Source organism: Scardinius erythrophthalmus, assembly GCF_964197995.2.
Source record: "Scardinius erythrophthalmus genome assembly, chromosome: 9".
Taxonomy (NCBI): domain Eukaryota; kingdom Metazoa; phylum Chordata; class Actinopteri; order Cypriniformes; family Leuciscidae; genus Scardinius; species Scardinius erythrophthalmus.
The window spans coordinates 40,634,699-40,655,703 of NC_138229.1; the positions used below are offsets into that span (position 1 = coordinate 40,634,699).

Genomic DNA, 21,005 nt, shown 5'->3' on the forward strand with positions numbered 1-21,005 from the left:
TTTTTTTTAATTTGAGTAAAAGTCATTTGGGGTCCCAAAAGACCCCATAAACCATCAGATGTAAAGGTAACAAACTCAGAATAATGTCCAGTATGTCAAGTGTGTCCTTTCTGTAATATTCCTTCAGCACCAAAAAGAATTCAAAAAAAATATTGATTGTTTTCAAAAGGTTTTCCTGAACACTCTCATCTTTGTTCGGACAAACACCTGCTATATACACTTGCAGAAATATGCATTTGTCTATTGCATCATGAAGTCCCTGCATGACTAGAGTTAATGGATGTAAGTGAATATGTCCTTTACCAAAACACCCGATGAGCACTGACACTTTTTTGATAAAGGCATTAGACAGACATCCAGTACAGTTTATGAAGATGAAAAGAGAACACAAAATGCTTTAACAATATGGAAAAAGATAAATGACTATTTTCAATATTGGTTCTGCATATACCTGTATCAATGAGATCACGAGGAGGAGTGAGACTTCACATGAAGACTTGAAACTGTGACAGAGCAAAGGGTGCACCTTGCTGGACACATCCTACACATGCCCAAACAACAACACCCAAAGACAGTGATGAAGTGGACACCACCAGGAGGATACAGGAGACAGGGAAGACCAAGGAAGACACGGAGACAGATGTTTCACGAAGACCTGAAGAATGTCAGTGTCCCATGGGAAGATGTGGAGAACTTGGCCACGGATTGAATATGTTGGAGGACACTTGTTGCCCAATGTGCCCAGCACAGCACTTGGTGATGATGTTGTGAGTTTCTCCATAACTTTGGGATATTTTTCTGTAAAGAGTGTTGCATAATTAAATGTTAAAAGGATTTTTTTTTTTTTTTCGGATTATGTCAGTATATCAGAACACCGAATAGTAAATCGCCCTTGACGTGCGCACCTGGTCTCACAGAATTCCGTGAAATGAACACGGCCCCTTAACTCAAAATCTGTGGCAGTTTCACGGAATCGCCGAAAATTCGTGATGGGCCCACGGAAGTGATCCCTATGTAAGTCAATGACAGGCAGCATCTGTGGTCCACACACGGATTCCCTGATTCAACACCTGCGCTTCCACAATTGAAGTTGTTGTATAATTTGGAAACGTATCGCTTTATTCTGGGTTTACTTTAAAAATAAATCACTTTAAAGATTTATTCGTCGTTTGATCGCTTTTTAATTTTAATTTTTTATTTTAATGATATTATTTCGGTCTTTTTGTCAGGGAAGCTGGATTGCTGTGAGACCAGGTTGCAGTGGGAACGGGCAAGGGGCGTCAACTTGCGCGCACACGAGACATTTACTAGACCAATTCATTCTTCATGAGACACATGAAAAAGACAAGCTCGAACTGAAGACCGTGAAGCTCTCGATGGGTAACCATCACGGCGATCCCAACATGACCCGTGAACACATGGTCAGTAACTGGACGGCCGTGAGGAGAGACTCGGGGTTCGCGGCTCCGGTGCTCGCGCTGCTCACGCTCATGATGGTCATATTGATTACTGTGATTGTATGTGGCAACGCACTGGTCATCGTCGCCTTCAAGATGGACAAGAGTTTGCGCAAACAGAGCAATTATTTCCTACTAAACCTGGCAATCTCAGACTTCCTCGTTGGTAAGTAAAGTTCACAGAGAAGTTTCATGGTCAGTGATTTTTAGTCAGAATCAGAAATGTGCCAGTGTTTGACAGGACTCTAGGGTGAATGCTACAATTTAACAATGTGAAGAACTGGGTTGTCTGAAATATTGCTTTCAGAGAATACAATTAATTGAATAAACATTTTAACTTTAATAATTGTACTAGTTTTTGGTAAAATTAATATTTAGTAAGATTATTATCTATTAATAAACAATAGCCTCTAATTTCAGGTTGTATGTTGGTCGATTTTTTTTTTTTTATCACACGACATACGCTTATATGTATATATTACTTGTATTTATCCATAATACTCAAACAAGTGTCTTAAGAAACCTAGATTTAATAGAGTTCAGCACTGAATTGAAGTGAGATAAGTGCGGGCAGCCATGTTCTGTTGCCCTTATTCTTCACATCACTGTGCATTTACTGTAATTGTTTGGGCAAAGAAAGAAAATATTGCATGGCTTTCAATTATTTTTACATTTTTCTCTCCGTGTATTATGTCAGAATCTTGCCTCGTCAAATCATGGTGTTAAAAATAATGCTCTAAATTCATTAATCACTGTATGTGATGTATTACATATGTGTCTGTTCTAGTGATGACAAAAACTGATTCTTGATGATTCCTATATGCCATCACAGTAAAATAAAAATCAAACAACTGTTGAGGAAAGCCAATGGTGTGAAGCTAGAAAGTATTTGAATGAAATCCCTTTAAGGCAAATCAGTCTTGTTCCACGTAAACATGTTTATGCTACAGATGGTTCAGTGTTGGTTGGCTTCTCATGACAGTCTCTATACAAAGAATTGCTTGTATTCTTGTATTCTCATCTTTATTGTCTTGCCTGTATTGATTGGACTGGTTACGCTCTTATTTCTCATTCGGAACCTTGACTAATTTTATGTGATTGGATATGCACTTTGAATGGGACCTTTTCTTATTGTACTGTAAGGAACTTTATTGTCTTTTATTGTATTTGAATTGTATTGCTACAGTATAACACATCTCCACATACAAAAGAAGTAATTCTTCTCTGCCTGCTGGTTACTATATTGCTTCACATTTATTTTTGATGCAGAATCACATTTACCGTTTTCTTATTCATAAGTGATTTGCATTACATTAATACATTCATGTGCAGTTAATATGAATAAGTATGAATGGATATTTTTTTACTTTTATAGTTTTAAGTGCATTTGTTTGGTTCTTTTTTCAATCTCAAACAATTATTTTATTTGTATTATTAAGAGGTTTGCACAAGAGGTAACTGTAAATGTGCAAACATTAAACTGCTGAAATGACATGTCTTGCTTTGGTCTACACTGGAAGTGTTCGATTGACTCTTCTAAATTATAATCACTAAAACTAAATATATTAAAAAATAAATAGAAATGACTTCCCAAAAAAACTACACTTAATTTAACAAAACATTAACGAAACTAACTAAAATAAACTGAAATTTATAGGAAATTTGAAAACGATATAAAAAAAAAAATAATTTAAAAATGCAAAAATCAAAACAACCTTCTTTTTTCTTTTTTTTTTCTTTTTTTGCAACATGTTCATTTTGGTCACATGGATTCACTGCGTTGACAAACAGAAAGCTGCTTGTTTTCAAAGTAACTTCTGTGTGAACTGTGCTTCAGGCATCACTACAGTACTGACAATGGACCCTTTTTTTCATAATTTTGCTAATCTGACCTTATCTTTACTCTTGAAATTGCAATGACTGTAAAAAAAAAAAACAACAAAAAAAAAAAACACCTGAATGGACAAAATGTTGCAACAACACAAATGCTCTTCAGCTTTATTTGAAGAATGACTGTAATTGTGGCTTCTGATTGGTGTTTCCCACAGGTGCCTTCTGTATACCCGTGTATATACCCTACGTCTTGACAGGGAAATGGATGCTGGGTAAAGGACTTTGCAAGCTGTGGCTTGTCGTAGACTACCTTCTCTGCACTGCTTCTGTCTTCAACATCGTACTTATCAGCTACGACCGCTATCTCTCCGTTACAAAAGCGGTGAGGCCTAATTTTATGCACGGAATCTTATAATATGGAGTGAAATATAGCATATGTGCATTCAGTTATAGCAACGTGTATTCACTGTGACTCAATATTCTTAGCTCATGACAACCAGCAGAATAAACAACAGCAACAAGCTCTATTCATGAAACTCATTCATTTAGAAACGCATGCACAGTCACTGTGATTCATTTGCTTTGTTCACTGTCTGACTTACATGAAAGCCGAACTTATGGAGTACCTCATAGAACTGAACAAGATTATGATAATCATGCTTCTGTATTGAGGGGATTGATTCTCACATGAAATACCTAGGGCTGTCAACGTTAATGCATGTGATTCATTTAAAGTCCTTAACATGTTAAAATAATTTAACCCAAATAAATGACTGAAGCACGTAAAATTAACATAACGTTAATGTTTCAGACAGCTCGGAATTTGGCTTTTTCCCATCTCGTTTTTGGAAATAACATCTGGAATGCCACTCAAAGTCGGACATTCGGCCTGTGAACTCGGGGTGCACCGATCATCACTTCCAAGATATCGGCTGCTTCCAATGAGCATAAATGTAGGCTACAAACAAATCTTAACATTAGACATTAAGTTTAATACCTTTATTTTTCGTCAGCTCTTTTCGAAGCGATTTTATGTTATTTTCATGTTATGTTATTTTTGCCATAATTGACACAAAAACATGATATGCTCTCAATGTGTCGTGGCGACATCATGTGGTCAACGTGAACTGATTGCCTGGAACTCACTGAGGTCTGAAGTGGGACATTTATTTTGGGATATTCCCACGTCCAACCTCATATGAAACATAGTCGGAAATCACACTGAGCATCTACAATGGCACAAGCACCTGTAACCCTGGAAGTTGGCAATTGAAATCATTTTAACCGTTCAAGCCGATTTCGCTTCTTTGTTTGCCAGAAACCGCTAAACTCTGGGAAAATGTTCTGTCCAATGATCCAGTTAGCGAATTTATTCAAGCAGTCCAAAAAAGCGCCAATGTACAGAAAACGAGGCTTATTACATCAGAGTTGGCAGAGATAATAGACTCACGTTGCGTGTTCAGTGAATTATTCATTCCAGTGTGTGTTTCGCTTTAAAACACGAGCTCTGTCATATTCTGTGATTGTTTATGAAGAGCACGATCCCTTACGCATCGCGCTGTGTGAAATATATGGAATTGCAGAACATCCCTCAGCTGTATGGCCAGATGACACGCAAACTGCGTTTCTCAGCTGGATAAAGCAAACCAGCGTCTTGCTAGTAAAGTTTTGATGGATGAGGATTGCAATCAAGGTATAGACGATTGCAGTGACTTACAGGAGTCGTACAGTAAGCATGTGTGAGTCCATTGTATTGATGCACAAACAAATTGTGTATGCTGTCGACGCACTGATCGCACATTGTATTTATGTACAGACACATTTCACTACATTCAGGTTGTTTCCACTCGCATCCAGGATAATATTTTGATTTGTCATGTGTATGTTGCTGTTTTTAGTCATTCTGAATGGATCTGTGTACTGTAGTGGGTATATGCAGTCAGGTCAAGGCGGTTGGTTTAGGGTTTTTAGTTTTTTTGGCATGTAGTCCCGTTCGTTATCGCAACTTGACTTGTCTAAAATGTAAACAAGCTCTTTGCTGTTGCACTAAACATACTATACACTATGAAATAAGAAACGTTTTCCTGTAATGTTTTGGTGTGCATAAATGTATGAATTATATGTTCTCCTTATATCACTTGGTTATTTTGTGTCCTTTTGGAGTCTCCAGGTGTCCTTTTTTTGGAAAGACATACATTTACCTTGAAAACCATCTGGCAGAAAATAAGTAATTGTAATAAGTAATTGCACATATTTTAGCATGTTAAAGAGCAATTCAGATGCTTGTAACCCTGTTCTATTGACACTCTTGTGGTCATTTTATCCTTTTTTTTAAAGAACTGCACTGTCTCTAATGTCGTACTCCATCAACCTTTCTAAATGGTAATGCAAGTCTGTTAGTTGATTTTTGTGAGGATGCTTCCCTTCAAATCACTGTCACTCAGTTCAGTCCCAGCGGTAATGCTGGGATAAGTCTCATGATAGGAAGGGGTGGCAGGACAATGGAGTCCCACTGACAGCACATGATAAGCCAAAGCTGATGCTGATTGTGCCTCATCATAACTGGCTTTAATCCACTGCTAAATCCCATGTGTCAAGCATCTTGGCATTTGTGTAGTACTTTTGTTCTGTGTTGGGGTTGGCATAGCTCTTTTTCCTTTTTTTATGTTACCCTGCAGAACATATTTGATGATGTAAAAAAAGGACTGAAGTGTAGTAAAGTACAATATGAACTAGCAAACATACATTCCCTTAAAAACATTTTGCATTATTATCTGCTTTATTATTATCTTCCATATATTGGGAGTGTCCATACTACTTGTATTTATCAGAACACCCTGACAACACCTATCAGCCACCACAACAGTAAGGATTTAGTAGGAATAGTCTCGTGATCGTGGAGTCTAAACCAACATGGCAGCTTCCGTGGCAGATGTGTTTGTTTGCTCCGATCTTGTACGCTGTATTTTAGTGTGTTTTTTTATGTATCTTGTTTTTGTTTTTGTTTTTTTACAGAGCAGAAATGTTATGCACTATAATGATTCTGCATATACCGGTTTTTAGAAGTGGGAAGTTCGGATCATTTTACGGACTCGGATCTTTGAATCTCGATCAGCAAAATTAACAAATCTTTTTTTTTTTTTGAGTTATTTCGTTAATTTCAGCAGAATATAATTAAAATGTCATGTTAAATAGCCCACCACATCTAGTACTTACGAAAATGTTGATTACATTTGAAAAAAAATATATAAGAATATTATAAGAAATCGAAATGTTTAATTAATTGATTAGTTGGGTCTTAAGTTCAGGCTAATGCAGTCTGTTAGTTCACCTCACCTCCTGATCCAAGACGTTCTTTCTTATACAACTTCAAACTGATCACGTCTGTTCCCCGCCTCGTGTCTTCGGGTTCGAACTTCGAGACACACTGAAGTTCATTTTGTGTTGAACATCCCATAGTTTCTGTATATGAAACAGAAATGATTAGTTCGAGTCTTCGGGAGTTCGGGTTCGGCTCGGCCGGGTCCTCCGAGTCTTTCGTTCTTCCTGTCAGTCCCATAGAGAATATGCTGTCAGTACCGGAAAGAGAAATTATAAATTCATCGAGTCTTTCGGGTCTGAGTCTTCGTTCTTTTGTCACGTGACCGCTGGTATCTCGTTACAAATACAACATTAGATTTGTATTATTGACTGTATAATTATATATAAGAGAAGGACAGGGACAATAACAAGATGGAACTTTTTTTATTTTTCAGATAATGTTTATTGCTCATATATTTTGATAATTGTATGTTAATTCCTAAATATAAAACAATATACATTCAGACACAGTCAATAATACAGATCTAATGTTGTTTTTGTAGCGAGATACCAGCGGTCACATGACAAAAGAACGAAGACTCAGACCTGAAAGACTCAATGAACTAATCATATAGTCTCAATGGGACTGACAGGAAGAACGAAAGACTCGGAGGACCCGGCCGAGTCAAACCCGTACAGAATGTACAGAAACTATGGGATGTTGCGCGCATGCACGGTCAACACAAAATTAACTAATCACTCTCTGAGACAACTCTGTAGTCCTGAGTCACATTAGAAAATGAACGAATCATTCATGAACGACACATCACTACCGGATTTATACCTCTGAACCTGTACTGCATTGTTTACATCACACGTAACCACCGCGATCCCAGAGAAGGCCTCTTAGCTCAGGTGAGGATGCCGACCCTGCGCAGATCCCTGCGAAGGCAGAGACGCAAGCGAGGAAGAGAGGGGGACTTCATGTCAAGCTAAAAGCTTGCGCTGACCGACCACGGCTACCCAGCCTCTTGCATGCTTACGTGCGATCACTGGACAACAAATTTGACAAACTGAGTATCAGGATTACAACGCAATGGGAAATTAGTGCTCTAATTTTTGCAGAGACTTGGCTATCAGCCAAAGTCCCGGAATCTGCCCCGCAGTTACAAACGCGCAGCTGCCTCCAGTAAGACCAGAGGGGAGGTGTGTGTGTGTGTGTGTGTTTGTTTGTTAACAACTCATGGTGTGGAGTACATGTTGTTTTTAAGCACTGTTCACCAGATGTTGAGATGCTGCTACAGAAATGCAGTCCCTATTATCTACCATGGGAATTTAGTGCTGTGTTTTTGGCTGCTGTTTTCATTCCTCCGCATGCCAACTCATCAGCAGCGCTTGGCAAACTCATGACGCCATCAATGCGCTGGAAACGGTGCACCCCGATGCTGCTTTTGTTTATCGTGGGCGACTTCAATCACTGTAATCTACGGACTATATTGCCGAAATATTTTCAGCACGTGCACATTCCCACAGATGATCAGAATATGCTGAATCATGTTTACAGTAACATCTGAGATGCATACAAAGCCGCGCCCGCCCTCATTTTGGACTTTCTGATCATATTTTTTTGTTCCTATACCCAGCCTATAGACTTAAAGACTTAAAGTCCCCCTGTGGTAAACATCCAGCTTTTAATGTTGTTTATATGTCTATGTGGTGTTTTTAATATAACAAACCATGACAAACCAAACCATGACCAATAAGACAAACCATGTGTAAATTCATAAGACGACACCATTGCTGAGTATTTTCTCCTTAAAAACTGCAGTGAACCAAAGACAGTCTCAGGCCCTGTTTACACGAGAACGCTCGCGGGTGAAAACGTAAAAATATTTTATCAGATGTGGCTTTCGTTTAGACGGCGACGGCGTTTTTGGGGCTTAAAAAAGCAAAAAAGTGAAACCACCCTCCAGAGTGGAAATCTTAAAAACGCTCCACCGTCGCGTTTCCGTCTAAACGGTAAAAACGCAAAAGTCTGCTAGACAGTGAAGGCACCGATCAGTGCTTCACATTGCCACCTAGCCGCCTGGAGTGCATACTTCATTGAATTTCACACACTTTTGCATCACCGTATGCACGCAGATTTCCCCCCCATAACGCTCGTCTAAACGCAGAATAAAAAGTGATTACTTTTGCGTTTTCTCTTCAGATCGTTTCCGTGTAAACATACCCTCAAAAACACGGTTTGAAATCGCTGGTGTTTCTGACGTCACAAACTACCTTGTAACCAATCAGATCAACGTGTGATCGTCAACGAGTGGATCTCTGAGCTGCTGTGAGTGAGCGGAGGCGGGGCTCATTTGCATATTCATACAACCCCGTATACTAAATGAGGCAAGGGTGTCGAGTTTTTCAAGCTCATTCAAGCTATTTTAAGGCAAGATTTTTTTTTTTTTTTTTTTTTATGTCATTTTAAGGTATACAATTATTGACTTTAAGCAAACAAACCCAACTGTTAAACAAGTTAAACTCTGGTCTCCAGAAACGGAGTGCATAATGCAAGACTGTTTTGCTCAGACAGACTGGGAGGTGTTTAAATCTGCAGCCACACTGGAGGATTCTTCCATCAAAATATAAGTGTATGCTGAATATGTGACTGCATGGGTACATAAGCACTGGCGTCGACAACATTGTGCCCATCATACAAATCAGGAGGTTTCCAAACCAGTAGCCGTGGATGAACAGTCAGGTGCGCAACATGCTGTGTGCTCGATCTCTTGCATTTAGATCAGGAAACACAGAGGAGTACATTGCAGCGAAGTACAAACTAAGGGAGACCATCATGAAGGCTAAAAGGCAGTATAGAGAGAAAATTGAGAGCTTTTACTCTACTGCTGATGCTAGGTGGATGTGGGCAAGGCCTGCAACACATCACAGACTATAAGAGCACTTCAGATGTAAGTAGCTCCACTGTCACCCTGCCTGAACAACTAAACCAATTTTACGCCCACTTTAAGACCTCCAGCAGCTATACACAGAGGGGCCATTTGCACAGCCAGATCGCACAACCCCCCTTTAACTGTCTCACTAGCTAAAGTACACAAAGCCTTAAGGAGAATTACTCCTCGCAAGGCTGCAGGCCCGGATAACACCCCTGGGCAGGCCCTTAGGGGATGTGCCTCAGAGCTGGCTGATGTGCTCACCTCTACTTCAATCTGTCACTCTCACAGGCCACGGTTCCTGCCTGTTTTAAAACTACCACCATTATCCCAGTTCCAAAAAAGAGAACAGTGACCTGTTTGAATGACTACAGATCAGTTACAATCATAATGAAGTGTGTGTACACAGAGCAGTGTACCGTAAACCCTGGATTCCTTACAGTATGCCTACTGCCCGAACAGATCTACCTCGGACACCATCTCAGCAGCCCTTCATATAACCCTCTCACATCTCGGAAAACAAAGACGCTTACACTAGGATGCTTTTCATTGACTACAGTTCCACTTTTAATAGTTATTCACTGATAAACTGTTACAACTTGGACTGAACTCTGCACTTTGCAATTGGCTGTTGGATTTCCTCACTGGAAGGTCACAGTCTGTCAGAAATGGAAATATCACATCAAACAGCATTGTGATGAACACTGGTACCCCAAAAGGAGATGTCCTTTGTCTCACACTTTGTCTCATACACACTGTTCACATTCGACTGTGTTGCTAACCATAAGGATAACATCATCCTGAAATTCACTGACTACACCACAGTTGGTGGATATATCACTGGTGGTGACGAAACAGCATACAGGGGCGAGGTAGCGAGTCTAGTGGAATGGTGTGAAGAAAACAATCTCACTCTCAATACAGACAAAACCAAGGAGAAGATCGTAGACATGAGGAAGGAGAGGAGAACTCATCAGCTGCTGATCATCCATGGGCCTGAGGTGGAGATGGTGAGTTGTTTTAAATCCCTGGGCTTCTACATCAGTCACTTGACACCACTCAGCTGGTCAAGATAGCACACCAGCAGATGTACTTCCTCAGAAGATTGAGGAAATTCGGCATGGCACCAAAGAGTCTCAGCAGCTTTTACAGCAGCGTCATTGAGAGCACCTTGACCAGCTCCATCACACTGTTGGGAGATTTTACTTTAGATTACAGGATTTACCTTTCTCAAGTATCAAGTGGAAAAACCTTGCATTGGCTCTTATAATACATGTACATTGTATTACATATTTGAATAGAGAATCATCATCTGCTTGAACATCTGCAGATCTTCCATTCTACAGACCTTGTGTTTTCGGATCCAAGTGTACCCGTGAAGACGGGTAAGTGGAGCACAGTAATATCGACTCTACATTTCCCACTCCCCACTCACAGAAGAAACGTGCTTAATTTTCATGAAGGATTGCTTCCGCACAGACGTGCTTCAACGAGCATGTCAAAAATACTGCTGTGGCTGAACAAATAGACATAAATGAATCCTCTAGAAGTAGAAAGGCAGGTGGTGCTGGGGAGGAGGACTATGTCAGAGAAACTTTGATAGTGTTCTGCAGTGAACCAGTTTGCAGTAACACTGAAATAAGTCTGTTTAAAATAGGTCTGATAAGTCTGATTAAACTAGTCTGCCTATAGTAATCCTGAAGGCCTTGAATAGCTTGTTCAAGGTGCTTGATTAGGTTTGGGAGTGGGACCTTGAATTGGTTTTATGCCCAGCTCCACTACTTCCTGAACTTCAGCCAGCTCCTTTGTTTCCTGCCTGCAATTATTGGACAAACTGATTAATCCAGGTGTGCCTGACCTCAGTAACAATAATCAGACACACCTGGATTAATCAGTTTGTCCAATAACGGCAGACAGGAAACAAAGGAGCTGGCTGAAGTTCAGGAAGTAGTGGAGCTGGGCATAAGGCCTATTGAGGTCTAGATTTGAAGAACCCTGATTTAATGCTCGGGAGTTTAAAAGCTCACTGGCTGACAGATTACATTTCAAGAACCGCTCAGCTCACTCCATGCACCTCACCGGCTGACAGAATGACCATGTGTCCTTGATACGCGAGAACAAACCTCACTGGTTCTTGTGCATCAAGCAAGTAGCGCTGAGCTCTCATTTGATGTATGGCTTATAAGGTTTTTATGTAAGTAAAAGCCTTAATTAAATCTGTTCATTATATAAAGAAATTGAGTCTCTTTAGAAGGCCCCGATTAAAATGCTTGATTAATATGGTTTACATGATAAAAATCAATATGAAATGAGTGACTCAATCCAGTCTTTTAGGATGTCTTTATGAACTTTATGAAGCTTAAACATTTTAATCTTCTTTAAACTTTAATCTTAATTTGTGTTTTGAAGATGAATGTAAGTTTCATCAGATTGGATATTAGATGAAGTCGGGCTGTAACATTCAGGCAGGCAAGGAGAGTTGAAACGAGGATCTAATTCCAGCTTCATGAAAGATAATTCAAGAAAAGTCACACAGACCAAAATCCACAACAGCTGTGTATAGACACCAAGACAACAACCGACACCTAACCGAGGAAACTGAAAAGTGTAAATACACAGAGAAAACGATGAACGAACTTGATCAGTAACTATAGAAGCAAATGAGTATGTATTTGGAAACCTAGATAACAAAGAAAACTAACTAAACACAGAATATTAGACCACTGATTATCAGCAGACACATAAAAATCAAACCTGCTGCAATCTTATATTAGTTTGATCAATGTTTACCTATCAGCATCTCTGAAAAGTTCTCACAAACTGCCACTACGCATTGCCTGCTTAAAGTCAATGTGAAACGCTGTTTGCAGCACACTTTGCTTCCATATTCTAATATATTTTATAAAATAAGATAGGATATTCAACGAGAAAATTGTAGACTTGATCTCACTCACTGGGAATTTATTGGATTGTGAAAAGTGGTCTCTATGTGATATATGGTTAAAAATAAAAATAAGAGGGCTTGGTCAGCCAAAAATAAAAGCAATTTCAGATGTGAAACAAGTCCATCCCGATGAAATATTACCTATACTTTTTATTTGAGATTGCATGAAAATAGGACAGAAAAAGAAAATAGGTTTGATATCTTGTCGAGTGCTCGAGCTATCCATCATGGACAGCAAGCCAAATTCGTTTACCTGGCTTCATCTAAATATGCTTTATCTCACTGAAGGAGATGCGGAGGATGGGAAACTTGCCAGACCACCTCTCCAAATATATGACCCACTTTTTCAGACAGTGTGCTGCTGAACGTTTGATGGATTGATGGAAATAAACCACTGGATCATCTGGTAGTTCCAGCGCAGAGGTATCGGAGGTAAACAGCCTTCTGTAGGTTCTTAAGCTAAAGTGGTTCACATATCACACAGCGATGCTCAACAACACACCTGTTCTCCCCACAAACTAAAGGAATTATTATTATTTTACTGCTTTTTGATCTTCGCTCATAGCACAAAAGACGACCACTGTACTTAATAGAGCACAACAGTAATAGTGCTTGAGCTACTTTTGTGAAAAATACAAATGTATATAATTCATTGTTATAATTTTTTTCTATTATTATTAGTAGCTAAAAAAAAAAAAATCTAAAGTAATAAGTAGATTATCAGTGGTGTAAACTAGGAATATTAGGCAGCAACAGGTGTGAACCTGGTTGGCTAGGATTGTATTTTCATTTAGGCACTGTTGAGTGGAGAGGTGCATAAACTACTTTTACTGTAGATAAAATAATAACCTGTCTAACTAAAGAAACATCCTGGGATGGCCTGGGAACACAGATATATAAAGCAGTGGATAGTGTTGAATATTTACTTCAAAGGTTCCTCTGATGTTTGGTTAGACTCGGGTCAGAAAGCGTCCTTGAAAATGTCTTGTTTTGTTTCCCCACACAAGCTCTTAACATCAGAGCAATGACACGAACATAAATCACAAAACGTAACGTGTGCCTTTAATCTGCAAGACAGCCATGTTTGATCTCACAGACTGCGGCTTCAGCTTCAATCAAAGCCGGTGAAGAAAGATTCTTTCTATCGGCGGCAGCACTATGACGGTGCACACATACTCTGATATTGTCAGCAAAATAAAGTGTTTGTCCTCATTCGCTACTGTGGTTTATTTTTATTTTTTATTTGGTTTCTATGTGGTGATCCTGGTTCAGTGGAGCAATGCCACACTTTGTTGTCTTGAAATTAAATATGCTAAGAGATTATTTGTAATTAGCACTCTGATAATGGATTAGTAATAAATTCTAAACTCTTTATTCTTTTTATCTCGTCTTGATAATTGCTTGGTTGATTTATTGACTTTTCAGTTAATTTATCGATTGCTATAGTTATTTTGTAACACTTTTTCATCTGAATTTAACATTTTGTTTGAGAGTTAGAGTAGTGAATAGTGACAAAATGACAAATAAAGTAACAGCAAGTAGTGTGTAAAAAGTATTGAAGAGTATAACCATGTCATCTCACAGCTTGGCCTCTTTATTTGCTGAAAAGGTTGATCGCTGCTGCAGCTCTCAAACGCCATGTGTTCACTTACATATAAATATGGTGTGCTAAAAGTAATGTGGAGTCTGTGTTGAGATATTTAAGTGTTAAAGTCCAGAGTGGATCTCTGAGCTGGTGTGAGTGAGTGGAGGCGGGGCTAATTTGCATATTCATTGAACCGCATATACTAAATGAGGCAAGGGTGTAGAGATACATTCAAGCTATTTTAAGGCAGGAGGAATTTTATTTTTTTCACAGGAAAAAACGTTTAATATGTCATTTTGGTGATCAAATATGAGTTTTAAGGGATACAATTATTGACTACAGTGGGACTTTAAGAGGGATATTTAGTATTTAACCAGAGATTTTGTTTATTTAGCACATAAATTAATGCATAAAAAAAGCTTTGAAGTGCAAAATATGAATAGGCGAATAATAGTGTGGGATAGAGCCATGTCTCCTGTTCATCTGATGATTCACTTGCAGCACTTATCAAAACAGCTGCATTTCCCAAAGGCATCATAAGCATAAGTAGATCATAAGAACATTGGCACCATACCCTCTTCGATCCACCCATTCTCCAAACTGCTTGTCCTCTGAAGGGTCGTAGGGATGCTGGAGCCTATCCCAGCATCTCAGGCTGAAGGCAGGGAAACAACCCGGACAGATGGCCAGTAAAATTTGGAGTTATTTCACAATAAACAAATGGAATCTCACTTTCATTGGTAGTCCGTTACAAAAATGAACTATAGTTTTACTACAGTAACCATTGTTTGACTAATTAAAAATAACCATGGTGTTACTTCAAATACTAAAGGTGTACTTGTATCTTATTGTAATAAGAGGTCCACTGGAAGCAAGTTTAAGTAGAACCCAAATGCAGTTTAATGAAAATCAGAAACAGACATAGAAACAAAAACATGGCGAGGCATGGCAAAAATAAACTCAGGAATAAGAACTTACTATGTGGTTACATCAGCAATACAAGACCCTGACACACGGCAAACATGAGGGCTAAATACACACAAGACTAATGACTAGACAAGGGACACCTGTGAACAATGATCAAACAATCAGACAATAAACTCATGACAAGACACATGGCAGGATCACATGACTACAAGGGATCACATGACAGACAAGGAAGCAAACATGACAAAAAAAGAACCAGACCAAAACCGTGACAGAATCCCCCCCTCTAAGGGCGTCTCCCGACGCCCAGCAACACAAAAGTCCAGGTGGGTGGTGGAGCGGAGGCGGCCCCGGGGGAGGGATGGTGGGCCAGGCCCGTGCAGGGGGACAGGGCTAGGGACGTGGCATGACGTGGACGGAACTGGGTCGTGACGAAGCTTGGGCGGACCAGGGCCGTGACGAAGCTTGGGCGGACCAGGGCCGTGACGAAGCTTGGGCGGACCAGGGCCGTGACGAAGCTTGGGCGGACCAGGGCCGTGACGAAGCTTGGGCGGACCAGGGCCGTGACGAAGCTTGGGCGGACCAGACAGCTCCGGCGGCCAGGGCGGACCTGACAGTTCAGGTGGCCAGGGTGGACCAGACATCTCCGGTGGCCAGGGTGGACCAGACATCTCCGGTGGCCAGGGTGGACCAGACATCTCCGGTGGCCAGGGTGGACCAGACATCTCCGGTGGCCAGGGTGGATCTGGATGTGTGGGAGACCATGGCGTCGCCGCCTCCATGGTCCTATCCATGATCCTATTACCCCCTCCCAAAATTTTCTTGGGGAGAGCCAGGGGGTATAGGACTGGCTCAGGCTGGGCAGACGTGGCGAGATCAGGCGCTGGCTGGGCAGACGTGGCGAGATCAGGCGCTGGCTGGGCAGACGTGGCGAGATCAGGCGCTGGCTGGGCAGACGTGGCGAGATCAGGCGCTGGCTGGGCAGACGTGGCGAGATCAGGCGCTGGCTGGGCAGACGTGGCGAGATCAGGCGCTGGCTGGGCAGACGTGGCGAGATCAGGCGCTGGCTGGGCAGACGTGGCGAGATCAGGCGCTGGCTGGGCAGACGTGGCGAGATCAGGCGCTGGCTGGGCAGACGTGGCGAGATCAGGCGCTGGCTGGGCAGACGTGGCGAGATCAGGCGCTGGCTGGGCAGACGTGGCGAGATCAGGCGCTGGCTGGGCAGACGTGGCGAGATCAGGCGCTGGCTGGGCAGACGTGGCGAGATCAGGCGCTGGCTGGGCAGACGTGGCGAGATCAGGCGCTGGCTGGGCAGACGTGGCGAGATCAGGCGCTGGCTGGGCAGACGTGGCGAGATCAGGCGCTGGCTGGGCAGACGTGGCGAGATCAGGCGCTGGCTGGGCAGACGTGGCGAGATCAGGCGCTGGCTGGGCAGACGTGGCGAGATCAGGCGCTGGCTGGGCAGACGTGGCGAGATCAGGCGCTGGCTGGGCAGACGTGGCGAGATCAGGCGCTGGCTGGGCAGACGTGGCGAGATCAGGCGCTGGCTGGGCAGACGTGGCGAGATCAGGCGCTGGCTGGGCAGACGTGGCGAGATCAGGCGCTGGCTGGGCAGACGTGGCGAGATCAGGCGCTGGCTGGGCAGACGTGGCGAGATCAGGTACAGTATAAACCGACCACACACGCCAAATGGCTGTGGCAAAAATGGTGAGTGTGGCTGTCATAGAAGGCTCAGATGTAGCAGCAGCCATTTTGTTCGAAGGCATGGCGTGGAGAGACTCAGGCATGGCGTGGAGAGACTCAGGCATGGCGTGGAGAGACTCAGGCATGGCTGTGGCAAAATGAGACTCAGGCATGCGTGGAGAGACTCAGGCATGGCGTGGAGAGACTCAGGCATGGCGTGGAGAGACTCAGGCATGGCGTGGAGAGACTCAGGCATGGCGTGGAGAGACTCAGGCATGGCGTGGAGAGACTCAGGCATGGCGTGGAGAGACTCAGGCATGGCGTGGAGAGACTCAGGCATGGCGTGGAGAGACTCAGGCATGGCGTGGAGAGACTCAGGCATGGCGTGGAGAGACTCAGGCATGGCGTGGAGAGACTCAGGCATGGCGTGGAGAGACTCAGGCATGGCGTGGAGAGACTCAGGCATGGCGTGGAGAGACTCAGGCATGGCGTGGAGAGACTCAGGCATGGCGTGGAGAGACTCAGGCATGGCGTGGAGAGACTCAGGCATGGCGTGGAGAGACTCAGGCATGGCGTGGAGAGACTCAGGCATGGCGTGGAGAGACTCAGGCATGGCGTGGAGAGACTCAGGCATGGCGTGGAGAGACTCAGGCATGGCGTGGAGAGACTCAGGCATGGCGTGGAGAGACTCAGGCATGGCGTGGAGAGACTCAGGCATGGCGTGGAGAGACTCAGGCATGGCGTGGAGAGACTCCGGCATGGCGTGGAGAGACTCCGGCATGGCGTGGAGAGACTCCGGCATGGCGTGGAGAGACTCCGGCATGGCGTGGAGAGACTCCGGCATGGCGTGGAGAGACTCCGGCATGGCGTGGAGAGACTCCGGCATGGCGTGGAGAGACTCCGGCATGGCGTGGAGAGACTCCGGCATGGCGTGGAGAGACTCCGGCATGGCGTGGAGAGACTCCGGCATGGCGTGGAGAGACTCCGGCATGGCGTGGAGAGACTCCGGCATGGCGTGGAGAGACTCCGGCATGGCGTGGAGAGACTCCGGCATGGCGTGGAGAGACTCCGGCATGGCGTGGAGAGACTCCGGCATGGCGTGGAGAGACTCCGGCATGGCGTGGAGAGACTCCGGCATGGCGTGGAGAGACTCCGGCATGGCGTGGAGAGACTCCGGCATGGCGTGGAGAGACTCCGGCATGGCGTGGAGAGACTCCGGCATGGCGTGGAGAGACTCCGGCATGGCGTGGAGAGACTCCGGCATGGCGTGGAGAGACTCCGGCATGGCGTGGAGAGACTCCGGCATGGCGTGGAGAGACTCCGGCATGGCGTGGAGAGACTCCGGCATGGCGTGGAGAGACTCCGGCATGGCGTGGAGAGACTCCGGCATGGCGTGGAGAGACTCCGGCATGGCGTGGAGAGACTCCGGCATGGCGTGGAGAGACTCCGGCATGGCGTGGAGAGACTCCGGCATGGCGTGGAGAGACTCCGGCATGGCGTGGAGAGACTCAGGCATGGCGTGGAGAGACTCAGGCATGGCGTGGAGAGACTCAGGCATGGCGTGGAGAGACTCAGGCATGGCGTGGAGAGACTCAGGCATGGCGTGGAGAGACTCAGGCATGGCGTGGAGAGACTCAGGCATGGCGTGGAGAGACTCAGGCATGGCGTGGAGAGACTCAGGCATGGCGTGGAGAGACTCAGGCATGGCGAATATTGTGGAGTTGTGGAGTTCTTCATCAAACCTCACGTTCTCCACCTCACCCACTGTGTAATTAGAACCAGTTAAAAACAAAATAAAGTCTATTTGCTGGCATAGTGTAGAATGGTGATCAAATGAAGGCATTAACTCAGCGAGTTCATAATCCAATCCATTTTGAAAGCACCATTTTAAATAAGTCTCATCCCAAGATACCTGATCCGTGAAACATAGAAAATCCTTAATGTACGCTTCCAGGGGACGATTCCCCTGCCGTAGATTTAGGAGTGCAGCTGCTGGGTTCATGGTTGGTCTTGTATTATGTAATAAGAGGTCCACTGGAAGCAAGTTTAAGTAGAACCCAAATGCAGTTTAATGAAAATCAGAAACAGACATAGAAACAAAAACATGGCGAGGCATGGCAAAAATAAACTCAGGAATAAGAACTTACTATGTGGTTACATCAGCAATACAAGACCCTGACACACGGCAAACATGTGGGCTAAATACACACAAGACTAATGACTAGACAAGGGACACCTGTGAACGATGATCAAACAATCAGACAATAAACTCATGACAAGACACATGGCAGGATCACATGACTACAAGGGATCACATGACAGACAAGGAAGCAAACATGACAAAAAAAGAACCAGACCAAAACCGTGACACTTATAATACTAACATGCACATGTTATAAGGTTACTGCCCCAGTGAGAAGCTAAAGCCAGGCTCAGACTACAGGAGTTAAGGCCAATTTATGTCTGATTTACCCCTCCCGACATGCAGAGAAATAAATCGCGTCCATAGCATCGGTCGGTTCTGATGTTCAGGCCAGATTATCTGGTAATGTGAGGCATTTTTTTCTGTTCAAATCTTAAACCTCCCGATCTGCTCACGGACGCATCAGGGCTGTCCTGACAATATCAAACATGTTTGATATTTAGGATTTTTAATCAGGATGATTGAGATTATGATTACTTCAATACTTCCACAATAGCCAATGAGAGACAAGTCTACAAGGAGACGGAAGTGAAGGAACTTTTGAAATGGCAACCGCACACAACAAGCAGCTGTACAAGTCCGGTAGACAGCGGATAAAACCAGGAACAGCTAGTCGAAATGTGGGAACAACACAACTGCCTTTATAATGTCTCCTCACATGTCTACAGCAAGTTGCCTTGACACAGTATCCATTTTGTTTACATCCACTTGAGATCACGTGTGGTGTTAAATCTGGCACGATAATCTTAAGAATATTTGAAGTGTGTGATGCGCCACAATTTTTAAATCTGGTAGTGTGTGCAGGTTTGAGATTTGAAAGAAAAAAATTCTCCTTATGTGCGTGATGCAACAATCGTTTTCACAAAAGATTTCACAATCGGTTAAGATTGAAAAACTCGAGCCCGGCTTAAAGGTGAATTTTTTTCTTATAGTGTACATGAAAACATAAACTAATAATTTGCAATTACTGCTTATTGAATCTTAAAAACATGACTTACAAATAGAATGTTAAGTGGGTGTAATTAATCTTTTTATCTTTAGAAATTATGATTTAAAAGTTAAGTTTAGAAGTATTGGTATTGTTTTGTATTGGTATTGACAATACTTGCCTTGAAGGTATCGGATCGAAAAGCAGTATCGTTCATCCTTCAAGGGTGTCTTCACACTAGACATCACTTCAGTATAGCATTTAGAAAAAGTGCTGTGTTCAGTTTGAAGTCAAGTGGGACTTGGTAAAGATTTGGAAAAGGTCAGTGGGTGCATGTGGACCCCCAACACTGCACATTTTGTGTGTCTCCCTCATCTTACACATCTGATTCAGCTCATCAGCTCATAGAGATTGCAAGACACATTAAGACTGATAAGACTTTTTACGACCCTAAAAGGAATGAAATGTATAAACGTGTCTAATTTTCCTATCTCATGATTTTCTTTTTATGTGGTTTGGCCTATGTATTCATTTAGCTCTTTTGGATTAATTTTTCAGACTTGCATGCTAGAGTTAAGTTAACCAAAATCATGTGTAGCAAGTTTAGTCTCTATAAACTCCCATCTTCGTCCCCCATTTGCTAATTTACATAAAAGTTTGCTAACTTTGCGACGCATTAGTATTATAAGAATCTTGAAGATTCTTTTGTTAAACACCCAATCAAATTACATATTCAAAGGCCTGCTTGAAAAAAAGGTTGTAAAGAAATTCCCTCCAAAGGGAACAACTTCTTATTGGCTCAGAACCCTCCAAAGGGTGTGACATCTTACACTTTAAAAATCACTGATCACAAGATCACGTCTCTTAGTCTATCCATCCATCCATCTTCTTCCGCTTTTCCGGGGCCGGGTCACGGGGGCAGCAGTCTAAGCAGAGATGCCCAGACTTCCCTCTGCCTAGACACTTCCTCTAGCTCTTCCGGGGGGACACCAAGGCGTTCCCAGGCCAGGCGGGAGACATTGTCTCTCCAGCTTGTCCTAGGTCTTCCCCGGGGTCTCCTCCTGGTGGGACGCACCCGGAACACCTTCCCGGGAAGGGGTCCAGGAGGCATCCGGAACAGATGCCCGAGCCTTGTCTTTCCATTCACCAAAGATCCTCTGACTACCACTGGTTCTCTCTCATCAAGAAAACATCAGCAAATATCAA

General features: G+C 43.1%; 1 protein-coding gene across 1 annotated transcript in view; it reads left to right on the forward strand.

The window, feature by feature from the left end:
* Positions 1–547: 547 nt before the first annotated feature.
* Positions 548–21,005, forward strand: part of LOC308695646 (histamine H3 receptor) — a gene marked incomplete at both ends in the record, with an annotated part of 34,046 nt that continues 13,588 nt past the window's right edge. Inside the window, 3 exons of the mRNA XM_081373828.1 lie at positions 548–664; positions 1,230–1,623; positions 3,506–3,672. Of these exons, the coding sequence (XP_081229954.1) occupies positions 548–664; positions 1,230–1,623; positions 3,506–3,672 (678 nt within the window). The remainder of the gene's footprint in view (positions 665–1,229; positions 1,624–3,505; positions 3,673–21,005) is intronic.